General features: G+C 42.7%; 1 protein-coding gene across 1 annotated transcript in view; it reads left to right on the forward strand.

Annotated features, from left to right (window-relative positions):
• Nucleotides 1-19,330, forward strand: part of mmp25a (matrix metallopeptidase 25a) — a 34,799-nt gene extending 15,469 nt beyond the window's left edge. Inside the window, exons 4-10 of the mRNA XM_021626048.2 lie at nt 7,851-8,161; nt 8,647-8,826; nt 8,965-9,061; nt 9,188-9,270; nt 15,786-15,935; nt 16,143-16,424; nt 18,783-19,330. Of these exons, the coding sequence (XP_021481723.1) occupies nt 7,851-8,161; nt 8,647-8,826; nt 8,965-9,061; nt 9,188-9,270; nt 15,786-15,935; nt 16,143-16,424; nt 18,783-19,045 (1,366 nt within the window). The 3' untranslated portion in view covers nt 19,046-19,330. The remainder of the gene's footprint in view (nt 1-7,850; nt 8,162-8,646; nt 8,827-8,964; nt 9,062-9,187; nt 9,271-15,785; nt 15,936-16,142; nt 16,425-18,782) is intronic.
• The last annotated feature ends 4,803 nt before the right edge of the window (nt 19,331-24,133 follow it).

Below are 24,133 nucleotides of genomic sequence, written 5' to 3' on the forward strand. Positions count from 1 at the left end.
TTCTATCTTTCAGAGGATTATGGAAAATCTGATGAAGGATCTTGATTGGATGGAATGAAAAGGAGCACCCGAGGAACCTACAAAAGGTCCTGCAACGTCCTCAGGAGAACGGACTCCAAGTGAAAAAGTCCAAATGTGAATTTGAGAAAACACGGATCAAGTATCTAGGTCATGTGTTGGATAACAGAGGAATTCACCCGTCCACAGAGAAAATCAAAGCTATCCAAGGGGGCACATGCGCCTACAAACGTGTAGGAGCTGAGGGCCTTTCTGGGTCTTGTTAACTACTATTGGCGTTTTGTGCCACAGCAGAGCACAGTTCTAGCGCCACTGTACAGGTTGCTGAAAGACCAAGTGACTTGGCGTTGAAAACAACCGGAACAGGATACCTTCAACAAATGAAAAGAGCTGTTAACGAGTGATCAGGTCTTAGTCCATTGTGACTCAAAACTACCCACTGGGCACACACTGGTTGAATCAACGTTGTTTCCACGTCATTTCAATGAAATTACATTGAGCCAACATGGAATAGACATTGAATTGACATCTGTGCCTCGTGAGTACCTCTTTCTTTGGCTTGTGACGCATTGTACAGTATTGAAGCCATCATCCAGCACATTATGCCAAATAGAGATGCCCCAGCTGAGAAGAAATGCTTACAGATTGAAAAGGAAGCCTTGGGACTAATCTATGCACTAAAATTTCCATCAGTATCGGTGGGGGAGACAATTTAACTTATTGACTGATCACAAACCCTTACTTACCATGTTTGGGGAGCACAAGAGCCTCCCTACGATTGCATCCAGCGGTAGGCCAACATTTTGTCAGCGTATGACTACTACCTGAGACCAGTAATGCCGGAACATTCACGCACTGCCAGCAGAGTACTTTGAGGAAGCACTGCTGAATGCTACACAAATAGCCAGGGCAACACACATGGAGAGGGAGCTCTCAAAAGTCTACAAATATATAATGGAGAGTTGGCTTGAACTGGTTGAAGTAAATTTGAAATTCTACACACGGAGGAACGAGGGTGTTTCTTATGGGGCAATACACACAGGACACCAGGACATTGTAAAAACGAAACAACTTGCTCGCAAATACTTTATGTCAAGTGGCCAGAACGATATTAGAGAAGTGGACCCGGTCTGCAAGGAGTGTGAAATACCATGACAGGTTTTGTTGCATCCATGGGAGTTCCATGGTGAGTGTTAAATGTTTACACAGATGTTGCAAGCCCATGTTTATGATAGTGGTTGACGCACACTCTAAATGGTTAGAAGTGTTCAGAATGTCACAAATCACTTCACATGCTACCATAACCAGACTGAGAAGTTGTTCTCATCATTCGGGTTACCTGAGAAAATCGTAACGGACAATGCGAAGACTTTAATGTCAAACGAATTCCAGACGTTTGTGAGGTAGAACGGAATCCTGCCCTCCACCAGCACGCATGGACACCCAGCTTCAAAAGGGCTGTCAGAGAGGTATGTTCAGACATTCAAAAATTGTTTTAATAAAGCCTGCCAGTACCACTCTGGACATAAAGGACAAGATCTCCTTGTTCTGACTGCAGTACCGCACCACAACGGACTACACAACAGGACAAACGCCTGCTGACCTCTTCTTGAGCAGACATGTTCGCAATGCTGTGCTTCACACAGTACAAGCAGTACAAGTAAAACCAAATGAAAATATTGTCACATACATCGGATAGGTGCAGTGAAATGTGATGTTTTACAGGGTCAGCCATAGTAATACCACCCCCTGGGAGCAAATTAGGGTTAAGTGTCATACTCAAGGGCGATGTGCCCTTAACTGTCGATGTGACAGATTTTTAACCTTGTCGGCTTGAGTAAGTCAAACCAGCAACCTTTCAGTTACTGGCCCAATGCTCTAACCATGACCAACGTACAGTGGAAAGGTAATTTGGATTGGATGATGCCGTGTACCTGCGAAATACAACGTGAGGAGGACAGAGATGGATACCTGAGTTTGTCACACAACAGACAGGTCCAGTATCTTACAAAGTGATAGGCAGAGACACTGACCGTCCACATATGACACAGGGATCAGTTGAGAGCATGAGTTGCTCCTGAAACACCATCTCTGGTGGTAACCGACTCTTTGACTGACTCGTCTCACCTGTACAGTGTCAGTTAAGGACATTTGAACGCAGACACACAAAGCCTGCGTTGCTCTCACAGGGTCATCAGACCACCCCAGCATTACAGCGCTTAAAGACTTTTACACACACGCATTCACACTGATGAGGCTGAAAAAAAGAGAAAGAATTGTTATGATGTGAAAAGATGTATGGACAAAGGTTGTAAGAAAAATAAACGCATGATGTCAAACTGTTCATTGAAATGTTTAAAAGATACATACTATTTTAGTTGTTTACAGTACAAGCATTTCAAAAAACTTTTATTTCATTAGGCAAGTCAGTTAAGAACAAATTCTTATTTTCAACAATGGCCTAGGAACAGTGGGTTAACTGCCTTGTTCAGGGGCAGAACAACAGATTTTGTGTTCAACAGTTCTGGTATTCGATCTTGCAACCTTTCGGTTACTAGTCCAACACTCTAACCACTAGGCTACCTGCCGCCCATTTAATAGGGATCATTTGTTACTGTTTCTCAGACTAAAATGAGTAGATGATGTAGTGTATTAATTAGCCTATAACAACTACATGGTTCAATTATGGTATTACATTATAGGGTTAATAGTAATATTGGTACACGCAGGTCACCGTACGTACCATAGTCAAGGTCAAAGTGCATTATGAGAATGCACATGTCAATTAATTCTGTTATTAAACTTGATGCTAAACAGCATGGCTGCATCTTGCCTCGTTAATATACCACAGGTAGTTTACCAAAGTTACCGGAATCTTCAGTCATTTTGGTAATTAACAGAAAGTCTATGGCAATCTATCATAACTTTGGTCATTTATATTTGTATAACAATTTTTTAAAATTTATATATAGTATAATTTATGTTGTATCTGTTTCAATACTGTTTCCATATGTATACAGTGCCTTGCGAAAGTATTCGGCCCCCTTGAACTTTGCAACCTTTTGCCACATTTCAGGCTTCAAACATAAAGATATAAAACTGTATTTTTTTGTGAAGAATCAACAACAAGTGGGACACAATCATGAAGTGGAACGACATTTATTGGATATTTCAAACTTTTTTAACAAATCAAAAACTGAAAAATTGGGCGTGCAAAATTATTCAGCCCCCTTAAGTTAATACTTTGTAGCGCCACCTTTTGCTGCGATTACAGCTGTAAGTCGCTTGGGGTATGTCTCTATCAGTTTTGCACATCGAGAGACTGACATTTTTTCCCATTCCTCCTTGCAAAACAGCTCGAGCTCAGTGAGGTTGGATGGAGAGCATTTGTGAACAGCAGTTTTCAGTTCTTTCCACAGATTCTCGATTGGATTCAGGTCTGGACTTTGATTTGGCCATTCTAACACCTGGATATGTTTATTTTTGAACCATTCCATTGTAGATTTTGCTTTATGTTTTGGATCATTGTCTTGTTGGAAGACAAATCTCCGTCCCAGTCTCAGGTCTTTTGCAGACTCCATCAGGTTTTCTTCCAGAATGGTCCTGTATTTGGCTCCATCCATCTTCCCATCATTTTTAACCATCTTCCCTGTCCCTGCTGAAGAAAAGCAGGCCCAAACCATGATGCTGCCACCACCATGTTTGACAGTGGGGATGGTGTGTTCAGGGTGTTCAGCTGTGTTGCTTTTACGCCAAACATAACGTTTTGCATTGTTGCCAAAATGTTCAATTTTGGTTTCATCTGACCAGAGCACCTTCTTCCACATGTTTGGTGTGTCTCCCAGGTGGCTTGTGGCAAACTTTAAACAACAATTTTTATGGATATCTTTAAGAAATGGCTTTCTTCTTGCCACTCTTCCATAAAGGCCAGATTTGTGCAATATACGACTGATTGTTGTCCTATGGACAGAGTCTCCCACCTCAGCTGTAGATCTCTGCAGTTCATCCAGAGTGATCATGGGCCTCTTGGCTGCATCTCTGATCAGTCTTCTCCTTGTATGAGCTGAAAGTTTAGAGGGACAGCCAGGTCTTGGTAGATTTGCAGTGGTCTGATACTCCTTCCATTTCAATATTATCGTTTGCACAGTGCTCCTTGGGATGTTTAAAGCTTGGGAAATCTTTTTGTATCCAAATCCGGCTTTAAACTTCTTCACAACAGTATCTCGGACCTGCCTGGTATGTTCCTTGTTCTTCATGATGCTCTCTGCGCTTTTAACGGACCTCTGAGACTATCACAGTGCAGGTGCATTTATACGGAGACTTGATTACACACAGGTGGATTGTATTTATCATCATTAGTCATTTAGATCAACATTGGATCATTCAGAGATCCTCACTGAACTTCTGGAGAGAGTTTGCTGCACTGAAAGTAAAGGGGCTGAATAATTTTGCACGCCCAATTTTTCAGTTTTTGATTTGTTAAAAAAGTTTGAAATATCCAATAAATGTCGTTCCACTTCATGATTGTGTCCCACTTATGGTTGATTCTTCACAAAAAAAATACAGTTTTATATCTTTATGTTTGAAGCCTGAAATGTGTCAAAAGGTCGCAAAGTTCAAGGGGGCCGAATACTTTCGCAAGGCACTGTAGTAGATAGACCAAATATCCTAATGAAAAAAGCATCTAATCAACAATGGCATTATTTTCAATTAACTCTGCAACTCCTCCAACTGTTAATGTCTTTCACAGCTGCCGTCAGCTTGATGCCAAAACATTGACAAAATACATACTGACATAGTAAAATAAATAAAAGTGTGAAAAAATGATTTAAAAAATGATTATTTCATTCAGAATCAAGATGATTGCCGGAGAACAAGGCTGATGTTTTACATATTCCTAACCAATCGTTTTTTTGTTTGTTTCTTTGCATTGTTTGTAACTTATTTTAAAACTTATTTTGTACATAATGTTGCCGCTACCATCTCTTATGACCCGAAAAGATCTTCTGGACATCAGTACTATGATTACTTATTTTCCTTTAACGCGTCCGATGAGCCCGACGTGAATGACATACTGTTTCCCCAGGAACAGGCCCAGTTCCCCATCATTTGCGTGAAGAGAAGGCAGAGAAAAAGGGGCCAGAGGGCGGGCTGCCTTCTGAGAATTCGTAGGCGAAACCCCTACTTCCTTCCATTCTGCTAGCAAACGTGCAGTCTTTGGAAAATAAAATCGATGACCTATGCGGAAGATTAAACTACCGGGACATTCAAAACTGTAATATCTTATGCTTCACGGAGTCATGGCTGAATGACAACATTATCGACATACAGTTGGCTGGTTATACGCCGTATCGGCAGGACAGAACAACGTCGTCTGGTTGGACAAGGGGCATCGGACTATGTATTTTTGTAAATAACAGCTGGTGCACGATATCTAAGGAGGTCTTGAGGTTTTGCTCGCCTGAGGTAGAGTATCTCATGATAAGCTGTAGACCACACTATCTACCTAGAGTTTTCATCTGTATTTTTCGTAGCTGTCTACATACCACCACAGACTGATGCTGGCACTGAATGAGCTGTACTCCGCCATAAGCAAACAGAAAAATGCTCAACCAGAGGCGGCGCTCCTAGTAGCAGGGGACTTAATGCAGGGAAACTTAAATCAGTAATACCAAATTTCTATCAGCATGTTAAATGTGCAACTAGAGGGAAAAAACTTTGGACCACCTTTACTCCACACACGGAGACCATTTGGTAAATCTGACCATAATTCTATCCACCTGATACCTGCTTACAAGCAAACATTTTAAGAAGGAAGCACCAGTGACTCGATCAATAAAAATGTGGTCAGATGAAGCAGATGTTAAGCTACAGGACTGTTTTGCAAGCACATACTGGAAAATGTTCCGGGATTCCTCCGATGGCATTGAGGAGTGCACCACATCAGTCACTGGCTTCATCAATAAGTGCATCGATGACATCATCCCCACAATGACCATACATACATACCCCAACCAGAAGCCATGGATTACAGGCAACATCCGCACTGAGATAAAGGCTAGAGCTACTGCTTTCAAGGAGCGGGACTCTAACCCGGAAGCTTATAAGAAATCCCACTATGCCTTCCGATGACCCATCAAACAGGCAAAGCGTCAATACAGGACTAAGATCGAATCGTAGTACACCTGCTCCGACGCTCATTGGATGTGACAGGGCCTGCAACCCATTACAGACTAGAAAGGGAAGCACAGCCGAGAGCTACCCGGTGACACGAGCCAACCAGACGAGCTAAACTACTTATATGCTTGCTTCTAGGCAAATAACACTGAAACATGCATGAGAGCACAAGCTGTTCCAGAAGACTGTGTGATCACGCTCTCCAGAGTCAATGTAAGACCTTTAAAAAGGTCAACATTCACAAGGCCGCAGGTCCAGATGGATTACCAGGACGTGTACTGCAAGCATGAGCTGACCAACTGGCGAGTGTCTTCAATGACATTTTCAATCTCTCTCTGTCCTAGTCTGTAATACCAACATGTTTTAAGCAGACCACCATAGTCCCTGTGCCCAAGAACACTAAGGTAACCTGCCTAAATGACTACTGACCCGTAGCACTCACGTTTGTAGCCATGAAGTGCTTTGAAAGGCTGGTCATGGATCACATCAACATCATTATCCTAGAAACCTACACCCACTCCAATTTGCATACCACCCCAACAGATCCACAGATGATGCCATCTCTATTGCACTCCACACTGCCCTTTCCCACCTGGATGAAAAAAAGGACCCTGGGACTAAACACCTCCCTCTGCAACTGGATCCTGGACTTCCTGAGGGACCGCCCCCCAGGTGGTAAGGGTAGGTAACAACACAGGGGCCCCTCGGGTGAATTTTCAGTCCCCTCCTGTACTCCCTGTTCACTCATGACTGCACGGCCAGGCACAACTCCAACACATCATTATGGTTGCCGATGACACAACAGTGGTTGGCCGGATCACTGACAAAGACGAGAGATCAGAGACCTGGCTGTGTGTTGCCAGAACAACAACCTTTCCCTCAACATGATCAAGACAAAGGAGATGATTGTGGACTACAGACAAAATGGGCCGAGCACACCCCCATTCTCATCAACAGAGCTGTAGTGGAGCAGGTTGAGAGCTTCAAGTTCCTTGGTGTCCACATCACCAACAAACTAACATGGCCCAAGCACACCAAGACAGTCGAGGGCACAACAACACCTGGTATAGCAACTGCTCGGCCTCCGACCGCAAGGCACTACCCCCCCCCCCCCCCCCCCCCTCCCCTCTTACACCGCTGCTACTCTCTGTTATTTTCATCTATGCAAAGTTACTTTAATAACTCTACCTACATGTACATATTACCTCAACTAACCGGTTCCCCCGCACATTGAATCTATACCGGTACCCCCTGTGTATAGTATTGCTATTGTTATTTTACTGCTGCTCTTTAATTACTTGTTACTTTTATTTATTGTTCTTACTCATGTTTTTTTTCAACTGCATTGTTGGTTAGGGACTCGAAAGTGAGCATTTGACTGTAAAGTCTACACCTGTTGTATTCGGCGCATGTGACTAACACAATTTGATTTGATTTGAATCCCTCATATTACACACCAATAATATTCACTAAGTTGATGGTTCATATTCTGAAGTGCCCTAATGAGCCACTAGATGTCTTGTGATAGATTACATAAAACCCTTGAAAGATAATTATGGTAGTTTACAGGTAAACTTAGAAAGTTTCCAGTAATATACCCTCTCTTCGCAACCCAAATCTCCTCTCATGCCCTCCATCATCCTCCCCCACTCCAGTGTGCTCAGCTACCCCTCCCCCTCCCTGTCCCCCTCCCTCCACCCCGAACTGGTGGATCTCATCCTCACCTATGCCCTCCGTGTGTGGAGCAACCCCACCCCCCTCAACTTCCAACTTCTTCGCCCCTCCCGGGACCACCCCAACCAAGAGGGGGACTTCAGGGTGTCCTTTCCCAGCTCCTACCACGAGGACGGGTACCCCTTCGATGGCAGAGGGGGCACCCTGGCTCACGCGTTCTTCCCCGGGACGGCGGACATGGCGGGGGACACCCACTTTGACAATGGGGAGAGCTGGAGTTACGGGTATGGAGGTGAGGGAGAGGCTTATAGGGCGTAACACACATAAACGGTGTGCACTTCTGTGAACAACATAATGAGATTTTAATTGCTTTATCTTTCCCTATCTATCCATCTACCTCATTTCCTGCCAACATCTCTTACGCTCTCTCTCCCTTTCTCTCCCCTCCCTCCATTTCTCTCTTCATCTTTAGCTTCCCCAACCTCTGTCTCGCTTTTTTTCCCTTCCTCCATTTCTGTCATTCTCCCGCTATCACCAAATAGCCTATACCTACAGTATATGTATCATCTCGGTACTGGTACCCCTTGTAATATAGCTAAGTTATTGTTACAATTTATATTTTTATTCCTTGTGTTATTATTTTCTCTTTGCATTGTTGGGAAGGGCACATAAGTAAATATTTCACAGTCTACACCTGTTGTTTACGAAGCATGTGACAAATACAATTTGATTTGAGATCTATTGTCTCTTTTTCTCTCCTATCCATCTCTCTCTCAGATGACATTGGCACCACTGATCTCTTCACGGTAGCAGTGCATGAGTTTGGCCACGCCCTGGGCCTCTCACATACCTCTTCCAATCCCTCCATCATGAGGCCATACTACCAGGGGACTGTGGGGGACATCCAGAGCTACACACTACCTACAGATGACAGGCTGGGAATACAGGCTATATACGGTACACACAATCACACACAGTGCACACACACATTTGAAGTCTTTGTTTGGGTCCTCAATAAAGGGAAATATTAGAAAGACCCATATGCAGAGACACAGGAACACAAATGCTCAAAAATACTGAAATGGTATTTCATAGGAAAGAGAAGAAGGTCTGCCACGCATCCCACTCCGGCCCCAACCACTCCCAACCTACCTTTCCTGCCCAGTCCTCCATCCCCAAGACTAACACCACAGTGAGTGTATAACTGGACAAATACTGCAAATACTACAACTTGTTATGGTTAAGATACTATATGACAATATCATGAAAATATCATAAAGATACAGTACCCTCTCTCTACCGCCCCTTACAAACACAGCCCAGACCCTGCTCTGCCAGATCGCTGTGAGGGGAAATATGATGCCATTGCCAACATCAGAGGAGAAGTCTTCTTCTTCAAGGGTAAGAAGAACAACCATTTTTCATGTTAACTATAGAAAAATGTATGGGCTTGGGACTGTCAGTGTCTGTGTGGCGCCATTTTCTCTAAATGTTCTCCCACGTGGTCCAGCCCCCTAGCAATTTGAGTTTCAGTCTGTGACCTTCAGTCCCTCGCCATTTGAGTGACAGCTAGTAAAATGAGAGAGAAATCATTTGAGTGATAGCTAGCAAGATGCACACACAGCAGAGGGAGAAAAAACACAGGAAAATGTCCTCTTGTGTACTACCTATATCCTCCCACTAGAATCCACATACTTTAATGAGGACAGCTTCTCTATATTGGAGGGGGAAGTCAATCATTTCCAAGCCCAGGGACATGCACTAGTCTGGTGTCCTAAATTCCAGAACTGGAAAGACACCTGACACCCGCAGCACACACAAACACCTATCTGGAAGAGACAGCATTTCCTCCTCCATATGCCCCCCTAGGCACAATTACGACAACATAACCAACAAAAACGGGTCACAAATCCTGCAGCTCTGTCACACGCTGTGTATGCACATAGTCAATGGTAGGCTTCGAGGGGACTCCTATGGTAGGTACAGTGCCTTGCGAAAGTATTCGGCCCCCTTGAACTTTGCGACATTTTGCCACATTTCAGGCTTCAAACATAAAGTTATAAAACTGTATTTTTTTGTGAAGAATCAACAACAAGTGGGACACAATCATGAAGTGGAACAACATTTATTGGATATTTCAAACTTTTTTAACAAATCAAAAACTGAAAAATTGGGCGTGCAAAATTATTCAGCCCCTTTACTTTCAGTGCAGCAAACTCTCTCCAGAAGTTCAGTGAGGATCTCAGAATGATCCAATGTTGACCTAAATGACTAATGATGATAAATACAATCCACCTGTGTGTAATCAAGTCTCCGTATCAATGCACCTGCACTGTAATAGTCTCAGAGGTCCGTCAAAAGCGCAGAGAGCATCATGAAGAACAAGGAACACACCAGGCAGGTCCGAGATACTGTTGTGAAGAAGTTTAAAACCGGATTTGGATACAAAAAGATTTCCCAAGCTTTAAACATCCCAAGGAGCACTGTGCAAGCGATAAAATTTAAATGGAAGGAGTATCAGACCACTGCAAATCTACCAAGACCTGGCCATCCCTCTAAACTTTCAGCTCATACAAGGAGAAGACTGATCAGAGATGCAGCCAAGAGGCCCATGATCACTCTGGATGAACTGCAGAGATCTACAGCTGAGGTGGGAGACTCTGTCCATAGGACAACAATCAGTCGTATATTGCACAAATCTGGCCTTTATGGAAGAGTGGCAAGAAGAAAGCCATTTCTTAAAGATATCCATAAAAAGTGTTGTTTAAAGTTTGCCACAAGCCACCTGGGAGACACACCAAACATGTGGAAGAAGGTGCTCTGGTCAGATGAAACCAAAATGGAACTTTTTGGCAACAATGCAAAACGTTATGTTTGGCGTAAAAGCAACACAGCTGAAAACACCATCCCCACTGTCAAACATGGTGGTGGCAGCATCATGGTTTGGGCCTGCTTTTCTTCAGCAGGGACAGGGAAGATGGTTAAAATTGATGGGAAGATGGATGGAGCCAAATACAGGACCATTCTGGAAGAAAACGTGATGGAGTCTGCAAAAGACCTGAGACTGGGACGGAGATTTGTCTTCCAACAAGACAATGATCGAAAACATAAAGCAAAATCTACAATGGAATGGTTCAAAAATAAACATATCCAGGTGTTAGAATGGCCAAGTCAAAGTCCAGACCTGAATCCAATCGAGAATCTGTGGAAAGAACTGAAAACTGCTGTTCACAAATGCTCTCCATCCAACCTCGCTGAGCTCGAGCTGTTTTGCAAGGAGGAATGGGAAAAAAATTCAGTCTCTCGATGTGCAAAACTGATAGAGACATACCCCAAGCGACTTACAGCTGTAATCGCAGCAAAAGGTGGCGCTACAAAGTATTAACATAAGGGGGCTGAATAATTTTGCACGCCCAATTTTTCAGTTTTTGATTTGTTAAAAAAGTTTGAAATATCCAATAAATGTCGTTCCACTTCATGATTGTGTCCCACTTGTTGTTGATTCTTCACAAAAAAATACAGTTTTATATCTTTATGTTTGAAGCCTGAAATGTGGCAAAATGTCGCAAAGTTCAAGGGGGCCGAATACTTTCGCAAGGCACTGTACACTGATAGCTCATCTCTTGGCAGTAGTACTGTAGACTACTTTATCACTGACCTCAACCTAGTCTCTCAGAGCGTTCACAGTCACTGCGTTCACTGATAACCATATCAGATCACAGCAAAATCACAGTTTACTTGAACAGAGCAATACTCAATCATGAGGCATCAAAGCCAAAGGAACTAAATAATATTAAGAAATGCTATAGATGGAAGGAAAGTAGTGTGGAAACCTACCAAAAAACAACAAAACAACTTCCTGGACAAAACGTCCCACTGTAAGAGTGAAGGTGTAAAGTATATTTGACCTCTCAGCTTCCCAATCAAATCTAAAAATGTCAAACAGAAAAACGAAGAAAATGAACAACAATGACAAATGGTTTGATGAAGAATGCAAAAACCTAAGAAAGAAATTGAGAAACCTATCCAACCTAAACATAGAGATGCAGAAATCCTGAGCCTACGCCTTCACTATGGTGAATCACTAAAACAATACAGAAATACACTACGGAAAAAGAAGAAACAGCATGTCAGAAAGCAGCTCAATGTAATTGAAAAATCCATAGTCTAACCAAGTGTGGGAAAATTGGAAAACCCTAAACAAACAACAATACGAAGAGTTATCTATCCAAAACTGATAACTTCTCCTTTCTTTTTGGTCGTAGAACAAACAGCAAAAACATATACATGATCGAATACAAATCTTAAAATCACCTATTAAAGACTACCAGAACCCACTGGATTCTCCAATTACATTGAATGAACTACAGGACAAAATATGGTATCCTCAATGAAATGATAAAATATACAGACCACAAATTCCAATTGGCTATACTTAAACTCTTTAACATCATCATTGGCTCTGGCATCTTCCCCAATATTTGGAACCAAGGACTGATCACCCCAATCCACAAAAGTGGAGACAAATGTTACCCCAATCACTACCGTGGGATATGCAACCTTGGGAAAAATGCATTATCATTAACAGCAGACTCGTACATTTCCTCAGTGAAAACAATGTACTGAGCAAATGTCAAATTGGCTTTTTTGCCAAATTACTGTACGCTAGACGGCACCCTAACTGACAAAGAAACAAACCAAAACAAAGGCAGCACCTAGATCTTCTGCAGAGATTCTGTCAGACCTGGGCCCTGACAGTTAATATCAGTAAGACAAAAATAATGGTGTTCCAGAAAAGGTCCAGTTGCCACGACCACAAATACAAATTCCATCTAGACACCGTTGCCGTAGAGCACACAAAAAACTATACATACCTCGGATTAAACATCAGCGCCACAGGTAACATTCACAAAGCAGTGAACAAGCTGAGAGACAAGGCAAAAAGGGCCTTCTATAGAACCCATTGCCTTATATGGTTGTGAGGTCTGGGGTCCGCTCATCATCCAAGAATTCACAAAATGGGACAAACACCAAATTGAGACTCTGCATGCAGAATTATGCAAAAATATCCTCTGTGTACAACGTAAAACACCAAATAATGCATGCAGAGCAGAATTAGGCCGATACCCGCTAATTATCAAAATGCAGAAAACAGACGTTAAATTCTACAATCACCTAAAAGGAAGCGATTCCCAAACCTTCCATAAAAAAGCCATCACCTACAGAGAGATGACCCTGGAGAAGAGTCCCCTAAGCAAGCTGGTCTTGGGGCTCTGTTTACAAACACAAACAGACTCCACAGAGCCACGGGACAGCAACACAATTAGACCCAACCAAATCATAAGAAAACAAAAAGATAATTGCTTGATTCATTGGAAATAATTAACAAAAAACTGAGCAAACTAGAATGCTATTTGTCCCTAAACAGAGAGTACACCGTGGCACTTGTACAGTGCGCAAGCTTTTAGCATAACCCCTTTTACACCCCTGCTGGCTTACCCCTACTAGCTAACCACTAGCTAACCACTAGCTAACCACTAGCTAACCACTAGCAGCCTTGAAACACATCACTTATTAGAAGTTCAGCACATCAGCGTTTCTCATACAAAATCAAAATAAACCTTTATCATCATAGTAGACATTGAACGTCGATAACCAAACTGGCTAAAACTGTTCTTTGCCGATGGTAGCTATAGCTAACCACATACTAAACGGAGTGCTAATGTTACTAGCAGCAGTAACAGTAAATCCAGGTAGACTCAGCAATAAAATAAACATCCCTTTTTCAGGACCCTGTCTTTCAAAGATAATTCGTAAAAATAACTTCACAGATCTTCATTGTAAAGGGTTTTAAACGCTGTTTCTCATGCTTGTTCAATGAACCATAAACAATTAATGAACATGCACCTGTGGAACAGTTGTTAAGACACTAACAGCTTACAGACGGTAGGCAATTAAGGTCACAGTTATGAAAACTTAGGACACTAAAGAGGCCTTTCTACTGACTCTGAAAAATACCAAAAGAAAGATGCCCAGGTTCCCTGCTCATCTGCGTGGACGTGCCTTGGGCATGCTGCAAGGAGGCATGAGGACTGCCAGGGCAATAAAATACTGTGAGACTCCTAAGACTGCGCTACAGTGAGACAGGACGGACAGCTGACAGTGGCAGTGACAGACCACGTGTAACAACACCTGCACAGGATCGGTACATCCGAACATCATACCTGTGGGACAGGTACAGGATGGCAACAACAACTGCCAGAGTTACACCAGGAATGCACAATCCCTCCATCAGTGCTCAGACTGTCCGCAATAGGCTGAGAGAGGCTGGACTGAGGGCTTGTAGGCCTGTTGAAAGGCAGGTCCTCACCAGATATCAGCTGCAACAACATTGCCTATGGGCACAAACCCACCGTCGCTGGACCAGACAGGACTGGCAAAAAGTGCTCTTCACTGACGAGTTGCGGTTTTGTCTCACCAGGGGTGATGGTCGGTTTCGCGTTTATCGTCGTAGGAATGAGCGTTATACCGAGGCCTCTACTCTGGAGCGGGATCGATTTGGAGGGAGAGGGTTCGTCATGGTCTGGGGCGGTGTGTCACAGCATCATCGGACTGAGCTTGTTGTCATTGCAGGCAATCTCAATGCTGTGCATTACAGGGAAGACTTCCTCCTCCCTCATTTGGTACCCTTCCTGCAGGCTAATCCTGACATGACCCTCCAGCATGACAATGCCACCAGCTCGTTCTGTGTGTGACTTCCTGCAAGACAGGAATGTCAGTGTTCTGCCATGGCCAGCGAAGAGCCCGGATCTCAATCCCATTGAGCACGTCTGGGACCTGTTGGATCAGAGGGTGAAGGATAGGGCCATTCCCCCCAGAAATGTCTGGGAACTTGCAGGTGCCTTGGTGGAAGAGTGGGGCAACATATTACAGCAAGAACTGGCAAATCTGGTGCAGTCCATGAGGATGAGATGTACTGCAGTACTTAATGCAGCTGGTGACTACACCAGATACTGACTGTTACTTTGGATTTTGACCCCCCCTTTGTTCAGGGACACATTATTCCATTTCTGTTAGTCACATGTCTGTGGAACTTGTTCAGTTTATGTCTCAGTTGTATGAATCTTGTTATGTTCATACAAATATTTACACATATTTTAAGTTTGCTGAAAATAAACACATTTGACAGTGAGAGGACGTTTCTTTTTTTGCTGAGTTTATAATGGCTGACCCAACATTGGCTACCATGATATTCTGCAACATATATCAGCCAATAAAGATCACAGTTCAGCAAAAATAAAGACATACCTTGAAACAAAAGATGACATTAATCCAATTGGTATTTGACCATTTATTTTTGCAAAACGTGCAATGTTGATGGAGTTGTTGTAGCTTGCTTGCTAGCTAGCTAGCCTATTCCATCCCCAAGCACCATGCTAGATCTGAGTGGGCCAGTTCGTTTTGCATGGACTGTTTAAAAAAAATCATCTACTACCAACATAACATGACCAAACTCTTTGGGCAATTTTGTACCTACTTACCCAATTCGCCTCCATCACCGAAGCCACCAGCAGGCTTTTCCTTTCTTGACGTCAAAGCCCAACGTATTGTTGGTATCTGAGTTTTTGATAAATGTAAATCACATTGCGAAAATATAAGTGTATATTTTTTTTTGCATGAAGACTGTTTAGAGAAAATACAATACATTTACGTTGTTAGATTTGTGGAACATACTGTCTAACATACTGTCTATCGTGCATATTTTCCATTGTCACATCTAAAGTCAACTGTAACCCATACATTGTACACAAATACATATGCATAGTGCATACACTTACTGTATACTGTACACCCAAAACACACTCTCTCCCCCCAACCTGTGCTTCTCCCTTTGTCTCTCTCTCTCCCTCTCTCAGGTGCTTTTTTCTGGCGTGCTCAGCAGTGGGGTTCTCTGGTGTCTTTCAACCCAGCATTGATCCACAACTTCTGGGTTGGGCTCCCCCTAAGGCTGGACCGGATCGACACAGTCTATGAAAGGAGTGACGGACACATCATCTTCTTCATTGGTGAGAATATATTCAAAAATATATAATACTGCATAATATGATATGATATGATACCGTAAATATATAGTATTCTCAATTGTATATTGCTTACTGTTATGTGCTTGTGTGAGTAGTATATGAATGCCCAAATGAGCGTCTTCTATCTGTTTATGTCTGATAAATTATATATTTCAATGTGATTAATCTCTCTCTGGTTGTCTTATGCAGGAGCCCAGTACTGGATGTTCAAAGACAGGGCCTCTTTGCCTGGGTACCCACGCTCCCTAGAGGAATGGGGCATGCATACCATGGAGGGTCGGCCACTGGAGAGGGTGGAGGCGGTGTTTGTGTGGGCACACAATGGGAAAACGTACGTGTTCAGCGGAGGGGAGTTCTGGAGATTTGACGAAGGGGGGCAGGACAGGAAACTGGAGGGGGGCTACCCCAAAATGGCCTCCCTCTGGACAGGGGTGCCCTCTGACCCAGATGACATCATCAGCTGGGGAGACGGTAAGAAATACGCTAAGTTAGTGTTTGCACCTAATCACAGATCCAGGATCAGATTGGCCTTTATCCAATCCAACCATTTTACCCAGAAATGGGCAACTGGCTACCCCCACTTTTGTAGGCCTGCGGATCCATTTGTTTTAGGAACTCAATTGGGGTCGCAACTTACTGTTGAGAGCTGGAACATGGAATATTTCAAAATGTTGCATAATATTCTATTATGTCAGTCACTGACAGTCACTCAATTACAGTAGCCCATGTCAGCTAACATTTTTTAGATTGGTAAATTAGTCTAGTGGCCAGCTATCTAAAATTGTAGTAAGCATGGTCGAATTACCGACCTATGGCAAAATGTGTAGAATTGCAGGAAATTAGCTGTAAAACTGCAAATTCTTTTCCCCGCCCCTTGGCAAAATGAGTAGAATTGCATGAAATGAGTTATGAAATTGCAAAATCTTCTCTACGCCCCATAGCAAAATGCACCATGCTCTACCAACTGACCAATACAGGATGACACTACAGTACTCCGAGGGAAGCTTTGTGGGTCCTTAAGGCTTAGTAAAGGGTAGTTCTGGGGCACTTTTAGTACCAGTCAAATATTTGGACACACCTACTCATTCAAGGGTTTTTCTTTATTTTTTAAATATTTTCTACATTGTAGAATAATAGTGAAGATATCAACACTATGAAATAACACATGGAATCATGTAGTAACCAAAAAAGTGTTAAACAAATCTAAATAAATGTTTGCCTTGATGACAGCTTTGCACACTCTTGGCAATTTGTCAACCAGCTTTATGAGGAATGCTTTTCCAACAGTCTTGAAGGAGTTCCCACATATGCTGAGCACTTGTTGGCTGCTTTTCCTTCACTCTGCATTCCAACTCATACCAAACCATCTCAATTCAGTTGAGGTCTGGTGATTGTGGAGGCCAGGATGCAGCACCATCCCTCTCCTTCTTGGTCAAATAGCCCTTGTGTTTTGGGTCATTGTCATTGTCCTGTTGAAAAACAAATGATAGTCCCACTAAGTGCAAACCATATGGGTTGGTGTATCACTGCAGAATGCTGTGGTGGCCATGCTGGTTAAGTGTGCCTTGAATTCTAAATAAATCAGACAGTGTCACAAGCAAAGCACCCCATCACACCTCCTCCTTCATGCTTCAAGGTAGAAACCACACATGCAGAGATTATCCGTTCACTTACTCTGCGTCTCACAATGACATGGTGTTTGGGACCATACATCTCAAATTTGGACTCATCAGACCAAAGGACAGATTTCCACCTGTGTAATGAACATTGCTCGTGTTTCTTGGCCCAAACAAGTCTCTTCTTCTTATTGATGTCCTTTAGTAGTGGTTTCTTTGCAGCAATTCGACCATGAAGGCCTGATTCACACAGTCTCCTCTGAACAATTGATGTTGAGATTTGTCTGTTACTTGAACTCTGTGAAGCATTTATTTGGACTGCAATTTGAGGCCCAGTTAACTCTAAAGAACTTCTCCTCTGCAGCAGAGGTAACTCTGGGTCTTCCTGTGTCAGTCCTCATGAGAGGCAGGTTCATCATAGTGCTTGATGGTTTTTGCGACTGCACTTGAAGAAAGTTTCAAAGTTCTTGACATTTTCCTGAATGATCTTCATGTCTTAAAGTAATGATGGACTGTCGTTTCTCTTTGCTTATTTGAGCTGTTCTTTCCATAATATGGACTTTGTCTTTTACCAAATAGGGCTGTCTTCTGTATACCATCCTTACGACAAATCCCACACGAATAGAATATAAATATATTATATGCAACTTTACTGAGAGTGTGATATTGGGAGATTCTCATTTGTTGAAAAGTCTGTCCTCTCCTTGACCCCTCCATCCTCCTCTCCTCTGTGACCCCAAAACCGATGAGTCATGGAGGAGAGTGTCAATTTGTTTGTAAGCAAATGGAGGAGTATGCTCTCTTCCTCGATTACCTACTTCGGCAGAGGATGCACAAGAGTTTCTTCCTTGCAGCTAGCGCAGAAGTGTTTAAAAACAAATCTACCACACCCTCTCAAAGGAGAAAAGCATGCACACATTTAAAAACTATACAGTAGTTATATAACCATTTTATTTTTGGATTCCTCCCCTGTAAATGTAATTTGCCTGATGACGCACGAGTGGAGGAGAGTCTAACTTCATACAAGCGCATTTCTTTCAACGTATCCTCTTCTCGCCTCCGCTCCTAGATTACCTTTGACCTTTTTCAAAAGGAGGCGAGGAGATGAAGCGAGGAATCGAGCAATACCAATTGAGAATCTCCCAATATGTTTAGTTGACCACATCTCTCCTTGAAGTACACAAACCATACCACAATCACTCTCTTCCCTCAGGAGATGCTTATTTCTTCAAGGACACCTCCTACTGGGTGCTAAAGAGAGGGGGGTTGGACCAGGGAAGTATCACTCCAAAATCCACAGCAGTGGATTGGATGAAATGTAAGGTTGGTGGACCAACTCCCACCCACTTACCCAAGATGCCTCACCCTACAGGCAGAGACTGTGACCGGAGCAGAACTGTAACAATACAAGCATCTTATTGGCTAATCATAGTGTCTGTTTCTGTTTTGTTGTTATTTTCTGTTTCTGTATGTTAGTATTCACTGTTTTCAATGTTTTTTTTTCTCTGTCAACTACAATGATTTGGTGAAAATTAAATAGATAAAAAGACAGACAGCAAGCAAGGTTCAGGAGTTGTGATGATTTCAGTGCTCAGAGGACTATAAGACATTTACAGTGTATTTAAGTATGTCCATCTGGTCATTAGGTCTTGTGATGTACTGTATGTCACCTGATATGATGTATGTTATCTGTACACCAAGTATGCCTGTCCTTTGTTGCAAAGACAATTTCCGTATGGGATATTAAATTATACTATTCTATCCTATCCTGTGTAATGCCATGATTGGTTCAATTATTATTTAGTTGTTCTGAACTTAGCTTAGGGGCACGTTCAGTTGATTGAATGTTTTGCTACATTTGCGAACAAGAACACAGAGATGTTGGTAAAGATAGATATCGAGAAAAATTATGTAATTCAAATCAACATGTATTTGTCATATGCACAGGATACACATGGTGTACAATTAAATGCCTTCTTGCAGGTTCACCTCTTAGATTGTATTAAAAAATAAGAATCAAGAAATGTAAATTAAAAAGGCTGAGATTTTTTGGGGCATAAACATATGAACAATAAGTCCCAAACACAAGATGTGTTGTGAAAATACTGAATGCAAAGTGTGTAAATGTTCCCATATGGTTTCACAAACATATTTCATGATCCAAAAGCAAATGAATCATCACTAACAAAAACAAATGATTAGCAATAGTGTTGCGGGTAACATTATATAGAACTCAGCAGTGTCAATTCCCATGAAGCTACAAATGACTGACGGCATGAGATAAACAATGCTAGAACCATTACATTCTAAACCGTCAACATGTGAGCTAACAATAGCTGAAACTTAATAGCCTAAAGCTAGCTAGAGATTGGCGAAGCTAAATTCAGTTAGCATGAAGCTAGTGAACTGTGAAATACTATTTCCTTAAAAAGAAACACTTTCAACACATTTTAATGTAATGTCGGAAGGGATTCAGACCCCTTCACTTTTTCCATATTTTGTTAGGTTAGAGCCTTATTCTAAAATAGATTAAATGTTTTTTTCTCTCTCATCAATCTACACACAATACCCCATAATGTTTTTTTGTTGCTAATAAAATAAAATAAAAATGTCACATTTACATAAGTATTCAGACCCTTTACTTAGTACTTTGTTGAAGCACCTTTGGCAGCGATGACAGCATTGAGTCTTCTTGAGTATGATTCTACAAGCTTGGCACACCTTTATTTGGGGAGTTTCTCCCATTCTCTGTAGATCCGCTCAAGCTCTGTCAGGTTGGAAGGGGAGCGTCACTGCACAGTTATTTTCAGGTCTTTCCAGAGATGTTCGATTGGGTTCAAGTCCGGGTTCTGGCTGGGCCATTCAAGGACATTCAGAGGTGTCGCAAAGCCACTCCTACATTGTCTTGGCTGTGTGCTTAGGGTCGTTGTCCTGTTGGAAGGTGAACCTTCACCCCAGTCTGAGGTCCTGAGCGCACTGGAGAAAGTTTTCGCCAAGGCTCTCTGTACATTGCTCCGTTCGTCTTTCCCTCGATCCTGACTAGTCTCCCAGTCCCTGCCACTGAAAAACCTCCCCACAGCATGATGCTACCACCACCATGCTTCACCATAGAGATGGTGCCAGGTTTCCTTCAGACGTGAGACTTGGCATTCAGACAAAGAGTTCAATCTTGGTTTCATCAGACAAGAGAATCTTGTTTCTCATGGTCTGAGAGTCCTTTAGGTGCCTTTTTGGCAAACTCCAAGCGAGCTTGCATTTTACTGAGGAGTGGCTTCCATCTGGCCCCTCTACCATAATGGCCTGATTGGTGGAGTGCTGGTTGGACAACATGGTTGTCCTTCTGGAAGGTTCTCCCATCTCCACAGAGGAACTCTGGAGCTCTGTCTGAGTGACCATCGAGTTCTTGGTCACCTCCCTGACCAAGGCACTTCTCCCCCGATTGCTCAGTTTGGTTGACTCTAGGAAGAGTCCTCAATTTAAGAATGAAGGAGGCCACTGTGTTCTTGGGGACCTTCATTGCCGCATACATTTTTTGGTACCCTTCCCCAGATCTGTACCTAGACACAATCCTGTCTCGGAGCTCTACGGACAATTCCTTCGAACTCATGGCTTGGTTTTTGCTCTGACATCCACTGTGTGTGCCTTTCCAAATCATGTCCAATTAATTTAATTTACCACAGGTGGACTCCAATCAAGTTGTAGAAACATCTCAACGATGATCAATTGTAACAGGATGCACCTGACGTAAATTTAGATTCTCATAGCAAAGGGTCTGAACACTTATGTAAATTAAGTATTTCTATTTTATTTTGCAAACATTTCTCAAAAATGTAATCCATTTTAGAAAACGTAGTCTGGATACTTTCCCAATGCACAGTATTTATGAAAAATATGTTGGATTATATTTGACTAACTACCATAGCATGCTGTCAAAATGTATTTGGGATGTATTTAACTCTGCAAGTCAGTCACGAACAGATCCTTATTTACAATGACGGCTTACGAAAAGGCAAAAGGCCTCCTGCGGGGACAGGGGCTGGGATTAAAAATATAGGACAAAACACATATCACAAGAGACACCACATAAAGAGAGACCTAAGACAACAACAGCATGGCAGCAACACATGACAACAACATGGAAGCAACACAACATGGCAGCAGCATAACATGGTAGCAGCACAAAACATGGTACAAACATTATTGGGCAAAGAAGCAATTAAGATAGAGGAAACCAAGTCTAGATTTAACCTTAGCCTGCAGCTTTGACATGTGCTGACAGAAGGACAGTGTACTGTCTAGTCAAACTCCCAAGTACTTGTATGAGGTGTCTACCTCAAGTTGTAAACCCTCAGAGGTAGTAATCACACCAGTGGGGAAAGGGGCATTCTTCTTACCAAACCACATGACCTTTGTTTTGGTGGTGTTCAGAACAAGGTTAAGGGCAGAGAAAGCTTTGTTGCAGAGCGTTTAACACAAAATCCGGAGGGGAGAATACTATAGACATCAAGAAAGCCAGTCAGCTGATCATTGACAAGTTTTTCCAACACTGTTGATAAACAGGGAAAATAGAATTTGGCCTATAACAGTTAGGCTCAACTTGATCTCCCCTTTAAATAAAGGATGCACCGTGGCTGCTTTCCAAGCAATGGGAACCTCCCCAGAGAGGAGAGAGATGTTAAAAAGGTCAGAGATAGGCTTGGTGATGATAGGGGCAGCAACCTTAAAAAAGAAAGGGTATAAACCATCTGACCCAGGTGGTTTTTTGGGGTCAAGTTTAAGGAGCTCCTTTAGCACCTCGGACTCAGTGACTGCCTGCATGGAGAAACTTTGTAGCGGGGCAGGGGAAAAAGAGGAGCAGCATCAAGGATAGTCACATTAGAAGGGGTGGAAGATGAGGAAATGCTGGACGGACAAGAAGGCATGGCTGAGTCAAATATGATGCCTGACTTAATGAAATGGTGATTAAAGAGCTCAGCCATGTGCTCCTTGTCAGTAACAACCACATTATCGACATTAAGGGACATGGGCAGCTGGAAAGAGGAGGGTTTATTCTCCAGGTCTTTAACCGTGTTCCATAACTTCTTGGGGTTAGACCAACAGAGAGAGAACTGCTCCTTAAAGTAACTCATTTTGGTCTTCCGGATAGCCTGAGTGCACTTATTTCTCATTTGCCTGAACGAGAGCCAGTCAGCCTAACTATGCGTGTGCCGAGCCTTTCGCCAAATGGTATTCTTGAGGTGGAGTACAGTGCCTTGCAAAAGTATTCATCTCCCTTGGCATTTTCCCTATTTTGTTGCATTACAATCTGTAATTTGAATCAATTTTTATTTGGATTTCATGTAATGGACATGAACAGTACAACTGAAAATATAAAAAAAGGAGGTCCAGGTGTCTTCGACAGAGGGGATAAAGCTGTTTCTACATCAATTTACAGAGACCAGGTCATGAAGGAAGGCTTGCTCATTAAAGTTTTTTAGCAGGCATTCATGACAAATCAGGAGAGGTCGTTTCACTGAGCAGCCATTACGAAAACAGGCTGTAAAAATTGTGATCACTAAGGACATTACAGAAAACACCAGACTGATACCTATCAGGATTCTTTGTGAGGATAACATCAACGAGATTAGCCTTTCCTGGGTGTTTGGAGTCATACCTTGTGGGATTGGTAATAATCTAAGAAAGATTTAGGGAGCCCCATTGCTTTAGGACTTGATCAGGTGGTTTAAGCATGTCCCAGGTTAGGTCACCTAACAGGACACATTCAGACTTAGTGTAAGGGTCCAGGAGAGCGCTTAGGGCAATTAGAGGACAGGCCGGTGCTGATGGAGGACGATAATACCCAGAAACAGTCAAGAGATATTTGAAAGTTGAATGCTTAAAAACAGCAAATCAAATTATTTGGAGAAAGAATTTGTGGAGACAAGCAAGCACTGAAGGTGTTCCTTGGTAAAGATTGCCAGAGCACAAGTGAGAATTAGGGCTAGCAACAGTAGATGCACCAGGGTGTACATGCACATTTCCAGATATCATCAGCAGTAATACAATCAGGGCACGGCAGAGGACAGGGAGAGCTCTGTAGTGTTGATTTATGACATTTGAATGTGGATTAGATGGCAACAAGATCATATTGTACAGCAATTTCATCAGGTAACATGAGTACAAAGTCGGCGTCCCGAGTGTGGAAACAAACGTAGTCTGTCCCACGGTTGGGTAAACAAGGAAGTTCATAGTCAATCAAGCACACAGGAGTCATGAGGCAAATAGCTTAAAGCACAAGATAAAATATATAACTTGGGGCTAGCAAAGAGTCACTCGCCCCAACAGTGCATGTGCTGGAGGCGAGTGAAAGCTTGGGAGAAAGAGGGGAGTGTGGCGGGGGTACCTGTACCAGACAGGGGGAGGGCACAGGTACCCAGACAGGCTAGGGCAGACGGTGAACAGATCGCCAGGTGGAATCCAAGCAGCAGTGTAGCAGGCAACGGGAGTAGGTGTCACACCCACTTGGGAGAAGATTTTTCGGGTTCCTTGTAGAAATTCCCAGCTAGCAAGTCTTTGTCCACTGTT

This window comes from Oncorhynchus mykiss, chromosome 12 (genome assembly GCF_013265735.2).
Source record: "Oncorhynchus mykiss isolate Arlee chromosome 12, USDA_OmykA_1.1, whole genome shotgun sequence".
Lineage (NCBI taxonomy): Eukaryota > Metazoa > Chordata > Actinopteri > Salmoniformes > Salmonidae > Oncorhynchus > Oncorhynchus mykiss.